Raw genomic sequence first — 7,585 nt, forward strand, 5'->3', positions numbered from 1 at the left:
AACCTCTTTTTGAAATATAAACATATACATCAAGCATTTCATTTAGATTTAAATACACACAACTCCAAAAGAAACGCGAATTTGAAGTGGTGAAAGTAACATGCTTTAATTAAGAAAGTTTTCTACAGAAACAAGGCAAAATTGACAGGGTTATAGCAAGATCCTTCATGTCACGTCAGACAGCATTTCGTAAATATGATTCAAGGTCAAACTGACTTTCAAAAGTCTTTTTGAATCACATTCAGTAATGGGTATAGCCGCTGATTGGTCTGTTGTGAGACCCATAGTCATTCGGCCAGTTGTGGTTGCACGTAGGAATATATCGCGTAGATGTGCCGTCACTGATCTTATCTATCTGACATAGCACGCGGTCGTCCGCTTCTTTGACTATTACCTGTTTTGTTGGTCAACTGATGACGTTCCTGAAGCACGTAAATTGTGGAATAATGGGCACCAAGGTGTGTGGCAACTCGGGGCATGCTTCATCCAGCTGTAATAAGACCAATTGAGACCCGTGTGTTAGGGGTATGTTGTGTTTGTGTCAAACCTAAAATCAAAATACAAAACCAACAGGTATTACTTGAGTTTTAATGTTAGTTTGTTGTTGAAGGCCGCACTCAACAATGTTCCAGCTATATGACGGTGGTCTGTAAATAATTGAGTCTGGACCAGACAATACAGTGATTGATATTCATAGCATCGGTCCAAGCAATTGGTTTTCGATGACATGCATCAACCAAGTCAGCCTGTCTTACAACCCGATCCTGTTAGTCGCTACTGGCACCCATACCGAAAGCTGAAACAACTTATGGCCGTTACTAAGCCAATTGTTTACATAAGTAGTAGCGTATTTAGGTCATGTTTGATTAAAATCATTATCGTTATTGTAAGTCTTTCTTCCGTATTTATGCTGACAATATATGAATATCAACGCTGACAGCGTCAAGTGTCATTTGTCTTTGTTGACATTTTTCACTGTTGATAACATATCCAGGTGAACTACAGCGCACTGGCACTATTTTGTAGAAAACATTTTGAGCAACGTTCCTCAGTGTAAGACAACACTCCACATAGTTGAAGCGATGGTTATTGTTCACTCAGCTTGTTCCTTGATTGCCTTTTCACATAAAAAACATTTGCTTGATACATAATAATGCCTTGTTGACTGTGCTCAAACATCTAAGATTTCACCCGGCCATTGCGAAAGTTACTTCTTTTTTTCAGAGTAGACAACATGACAGCGGCTTGGAGGCTTCTGAAACACAACAGAATGAAATACCAACATCAAGCTTGGATCTGGATAAAACTGACTCCTCCCCAAAGACAGATGATAACAATGATGATGGACAAAGTTATTCATTCCCCAAACTCAGCATTTCAAAAATACAAATTAACATCGGAGACAAAGGAAAGAAAGCAGAAGAGATTATTTCAAACATTACGCGGTCAAGGGAAAAAAGTACACATGGAGGAGAAACAACTAGAAAGAAGAGAAAAGACACGGATGGAACAATAAATCCACAAGTTCTGACATCTGATGTAGGTGATCCTGGTATTTCTGAATCACAGTCCACAGGAAGGGACAACAGTGAAGTTGGAACAGTCACCAACAGACCACTTCCTGGTACATCTCGGCAGTCAGTTATGGATCCCGCAGATGATAATCAGAATTTATCCAAGACAACATTGACAGAGCTTTCTTTAAAACAAAGTGTGTGTGAAAGGTTAAATCGACATGAATCTGGCTTTCACGTAAAGGTGTTTGAGATCATAACACCCACAGTGAGTCAGATGTCGCGTGCCATTGAGTCTATCATAGAACCCAGACAACTAAGCGATGTTAATCAAACAAGAAGTTATATGATTTTCTTTTACAGAGACAAGGGTGGTCCAGAAATATTTGTTGCTGGATCGGGAATGGCTTACATATACGTTGATCAGAGAAGTTGTCCAGAATTTCCAAGGAAGATAGCACGTAGACTATTGGAACCAACAACGATTCAGCTGGATACAAGAAATGTGACAGGAGACACATCACAAGTCAGGAAACAATACATTCCTGACAAAGGAGGAACCATCAACGTTTGGGACATCATAGAAGTGGTTGTTCACAAGTACATTGCTAAACCGAAAGACATGGCATCCATCCTGCAGTTCTTCCAAAAAAGGCCAAACAAAAAGCCATCAATTGCTATTAAAAAAGTGTCTGTCGAGGTAATCACAAAAATCCCTGACATTTTAGTTATACAGAAAATTATTTCTCACTTTGCAACTATTGACAGAAATGAGCCTACATACTTGTTTGGTACCAGTCAAAACAAAGAAGAAGATGACAAAACATTTGCAATGTTTGACTTGATGCAGGAAGAACACAACAAGGAGAAAATCAAGACGCTGCAGGAAAACATGCACAGAAGAATTGACAGATATATCGAGAACCAATCTGAAGATGATATCCAACTCTCCTGTGATGATCTTGATCTCTGGCTAAAGACAAGCGAATGTAGACTTTTCCTTGAAACAGAATCAAAGTGGAAACCCATAAAAAAATGGAAGGAATGTCTACCAAATTTCAGAGATGTATTAAAGGCCTTAAAGGAACACATCCCGAAAATTTCTGGGAAATTGCTGTCTAGTGATGTAAAGATGTCCCTTCATGATGATGCTGGAAAGACAATGAAGAAAAAACAGCCTATAACCAACTTCATTCAATCGCATTTCGCATCCCCCCATTCAAAACCTTACTACTTTTGGTGTGGGAAATGGCTGAAAATAAAACTGGAATATTTCCAAATGCTGGATGACAGTTTCATGTCTATCATGAAAGAGCAAACAATAGACTCCACACACATAATGCCATTGCCATGGGTTTATTCACACGCCAAGAAAACATCAAAGAGCAAGAAAGTGGAAACAGAAAGATTTGCACAGGAGAACCTTTGTCAGTTTCTGAGAGTCTTTCTGCCTGACCAGAAAAAAAAGGCAGAGGACATGGAGGTGCTCTTGAAATCTGTTGATGGAGTTGAAGTTGAAAAGAATGAAGCTGGCATATGGTGTACATATAATCAAAGAGAATATGAAACAAAAGACCAATTGAAATCATTTGTGCAGTTATTTCTCACAATGAACACCGGTCTGACAGAAGGTATGTACAATGACTCGTACATCCTTTTTGACAAAATCATCAGCATGACAGGAAAGACATCACAGACTGGGTTCCTTGTTGGAGACCGAATGTGCATTAAAAACATAGAAATGTTTGACATAATCATGTACAATCAGACACACACGTACATTATCCACGTCAAGGAAGGGTTTGACCATAACACAAGAGTTGTTGCATCACAGATTCGAAACTCTGCAGATATCCTCTTTAGGGCACTGACAAGTCACATGACCAAAACTGCTCTTGAAGAAATGTGGGAAAGCTTCACGACAGAGAAGCAAAATCCATCAGGTTCAAAATCACAACCCACTATTGGTAAGCTCGTAGAGAAAGAGGGAATGAAGAAGAATTATCAAGCAATGAAATCAAAGCTAGACGAGATGACAAAAGGGGGATTCATCGACCTCTTTCGAAAAAGGGAGATTGTGTATGTTTTGGCAGTACGTGACAAAGGTGAAGACAGGACATTTGAGATTGGTGATGCACTGGAGACAGTGCTACAGAGAAAATATCCAATTAAGTGTAAGAGGATCTTACATCTCCTTGAGGAAAAAATGTTTATACAGAAGGAAAACAGTCATTATGTTGTCACAGACAAGTTTAGATTTGTGAAAAGTAAAGACCAATTTGTCAGAGAAATGATGGACGATACCCCTGATGAAGAAGACAACCGACTGGCCAACGAGGAGGAAAGAGATGATGTCGATAGAATCGTTTCCCGGACTGCTTCACGCACTGGAAGTGCAAGTGGTAATTTGACCACAGGTTTAGTTGAACTTGAAGATACGGGTCATGCCTCAATATCTGCTGAAAGTCCAGAAAGAAGTCTTACAGGGACAGAGGAAGCTAGTCATAGAAGCTCAGTCTTGGAATCATGTGCTGATGATTCCTCTGATTCGGGGCTAACCAATACAGAAATTGGAATGGAAGCAGGTTCCTCTGAAGAGGATACTCACTCAGATGTAATTGAATTAGACCCAACAGGGAACATTAAATTGCCTGCCAACGGTCAAGTATCATACAACAAAGCTGTTGGACTTGACTGCCAAAGACTTGATGAAGTTCTCTTGGGGGAGGTATATCAGATTCTCATAGATCAGCTTCCGCATACCAGATCCTCCATTGTTAAGTTAGACATCTTAAGTCTCTTCAGTCATTTTCGAAAATATCAGATTGGGAGAAAAAGGTTCCAGCTCAAGGTTTGCTTTGTTCCTAAGTCCACCAAAACTTTCGGTGAAAAACTCAAAGGATTTCTAGAACCGGGATCGTTAAAAAAATGACAATCTACTTGCTGAGAATAAATTTCAAGTTACATGATGTAACAATGATACAGTGTGACTATCATCGACCAATGACCTCAAGTCTCTGATTATGTCCAAATTTATTGATTCTGACCCAGTGTGCATTGTAAATTGAGAATCAATGGTACATTTCATAGATAAGTCACTGCAATGAAACTGTGACGCGTTTCAAATGAGAGCCTGGAAGTGGCTTACTGTGACAGAATCTTCCTGAAACATTCCTTGATAACAGCACATGAATGGACAGACGGATGCCAACAGTTTCCACTTTGCACAGAGTTCAATTATGTTCTTTTAATTGTTTCTTAAAGAGTTGGTAGATCAGTTTTTCCCAATATGATAATTTTAATATGCTGTTAAGAATTATTTTCATAAAAAGAGAACTTATGGGATTCATTCTAATGTTCAAGGACCGACCATTTGATATTCTGGGTGGTGGCTGTGGGGGTTGAGATATTGTACTGAGACCAGATATTTTCAGCTGCAGCTGTAAAACCAGATATTTAAAAAAAATTAATACTATGAGCCAAAATATATTCATTTTCGAAAAAACACATTTCAACAATGTAATTTTTGCAGCAATTTCTTTCTTCCCAACAATATGAAGTATAATTAATTCTTTCAATAATTTTCAGAGGGACAGCTCACACACCCCCCCCCCCCTGCCAAAATGGTTGGCCCTAAATAACCAGACAACTCTGACTATGAACATGCTTTGTTTAGACAAGATCTTATGCCTTTAATGTTGTCACTGCATTTTAATATTTACAAAAAGTTTTGGAATCGAATATCACATGCAGCGGTAGAAACTAACAGTTTCAGTCCACTAGTCCTTATGATGATAACATATAGCAAAACCTTTAAAATGGGAATTTCTACTGGTCCTTATGATACCTTTACTATTGGGCAGTTTGGCCAGGACTACAGGACTAGTGCCAATTTCCAACCCTGACATGTAGAGTGTTGGATTATCCAACTCTAATCTTTTAAGATCTTGATTTGTTTTCATAATTGATGTGAAGGGACATTTCCACATTAAAAAGTAGGCTTATGAAGCAAATATACACAAACACAAGGTAACTGGTAATTTTTATATGGATCATGTTGTTAGCACAAAAACAAAAAACCTCCTGAATTAATGTGTACTGCTGTTTAATTGGGTTGAAGATGGTAGGGTATACATGTTAAATTGCGGCACGGCATCAGTCCAGACTAGCGTGCGCATGCACGCACACACACGTCGCTATATAAGTGCAATAATCTTGGACGCGACGTTAAACTTCATTTCACCTCACCTTTTCACTGATGATTGTAATGTTGTAAAGAGTTATTTCCCCAAAAATTTTAAAGATAAAGATGGACAACTTTTTGTGTGTGCACGGACATAAAAGGGTATTTGGCAATGTATTAACTCAAATAGCATCAAACGCATAAAGAAATAAACATTGCACTCCATTCGCCAATTCATCTGGTGAAATGAGAACACCTTGTTAACAGTTTACTCTGACACTCAAGACTGACCAATAATTCCCAGGCTTGTGTATGGTCTTCCATACAAGCCTGTGAAGTAATGACGATGCAAGGTTACAGGTGTAACAATGCCCTTCTTTTGGCTTATAAAAACCCAACTTAACAAACAAAGGGTATTGAATCACTTTTATATACATAGATAACGACTTATTGCATGTGTCTCTAAGAATAAGTTGTTGCAAGGATAAATATGTTAACAATGACCATTGTCATCTTTACCTGCATGAACTGTAAAAGTACAGCAGGAAGCCATGAAATCCTCTCTGAAGGGATGTAACCTGAAGCAAATTTGTGAAATAAATGTTCAAATTTATATATTCAAATATGAAGCTGCACTTTCAGTCTAGTGAGTGAGTGAGTGAGTATAGTTTTATGCCGTTTTAGCAATATTTCAGCAATACAGACAGGGCAACAGTAATGAGTGAGTTGGGTTTAATGCCGCTTTTAACAGTATTCCAGTTATATCACAGCGTGTCAGCTTTATGTGGGAGGAAAGCCCCAAGTGATGCAAGTCTCAGACGTTTACCACTTCAGTGAAACCCCATGAGAACGGGTATGGTGCTGACAAACCTAGAAACATAATCAGGGTGAACCGGGATTTGAACCCACGGGGGCAACAGTAATATGCTTCACACATTGTGCCCATGTATGGAATCAAACCCGGGTCTTAGGCATGACGAGCGATTGCTTGAACAGCTAGGCCACCCCACTATGTTATTCAAGTTTGGATTCATTGTTGTGCCATTCATGTTGCATTATTCATGCCTCCTTTATGTTATTGGGTCTCACATCTTAATGCTTGTGCATATATTCTTTGAATATGTTCATTTACAGATGCTATGAATTTTATGTCCAAGATTGGGATGAAATGTATTGATTTGTATAGTATCATTTTATATGTATAATAGTTTCTTATATATGTTTATTATTTTGTGATACTAGTAGCCTTTGTAAAGGTGATGAGTCATTTGGTTAGCGGAGGAGAGAGAGAGAGAGAGGGGGGGGGGGGGGGGGGGGGGGGGGGGGGGGGGTAGGGGAGGAGGAGAGAGAAAGAAAGAGAAAGAGTAGGAGAAAAGAGAGTTATGGCTCAAAAGGGACATCATTGAAAATATCATGTCTCTTCTGACAGAATCAGGAGATTAACAGGAGAAAATGATCAGTTCACGCAAATAACCATGGTCTTCTGCTGAAGTGAACATCATAAGAGCAACCCTTGTAATGCAAGGTGTCACTAATGTGTTTTGAGATATCATACTTCAAACTTTAAGGTCAGTCTCTCTTCAAACATGTCAAATGAAAAAATTGAAACATTTTGTCCTGTAAAAAGCATTGTTTCATCAACATTTTAACATAATATTCATGTATCCTCCACAAGTTTCTCATGAAACTTCCTGTGAATAATCAGATCTGCTCCAGATTCAGGCTTCAAAGAGCTTTTAGCAACATATTCTGTAATACTAGTTCTTACAATAAACTTTGGTGCTTACACGTTTTGTCTGTCTTTCCTTGACTTGATAATAGTAAGTTAGTACGACTTTACGCCGCTTTTAGCAATTTTTTCAGCAATATCACACTAGGGGACACCAGA

The 7,585-nt window shown here is 38.7% G+C and overlaps 1 protein-coding gene across 1 annotated transcript; it reads left to right on the forward strand.

Annotated features, from left to right (window-relative positions):
• Positions 1-446: 446 nt before the first annotated feature.
• Positions 447-5,121, forward strand: LOC139446351 (uncharacterized). Its single transcript, XM_071227690.1, has 2 exons — positions 447-458; positions 1,225-5,121. Exons 1-2 carry the CDS (start codon positions 447-449, stop codon positions 4,444-4,446), a joined length of 3,234 nt encoding a protein of 1,077 aa, XP_071083791.1. The 3' UTR covers positions 4,447-5,121.
• Positions 5,122-7,585: the final 2,464 nt, after the last annotated feature.

This window comes from Haliotis cracherodii, unplaced genomic scaffold (assembly GCF_022045235.1).
Source record: "Haliotis cracherodii isolate W230 unplaced genomic scaffold, xgHalCrac1.p SCAF_6, whole genome shotgun sequence".
Taxonomy (NCBI): Eukaryota; Metazoa; Mollusca; class Gastropoda; order Lepetellida; family Haliotidae; genus Haliotis; species Haliotis cracherodii.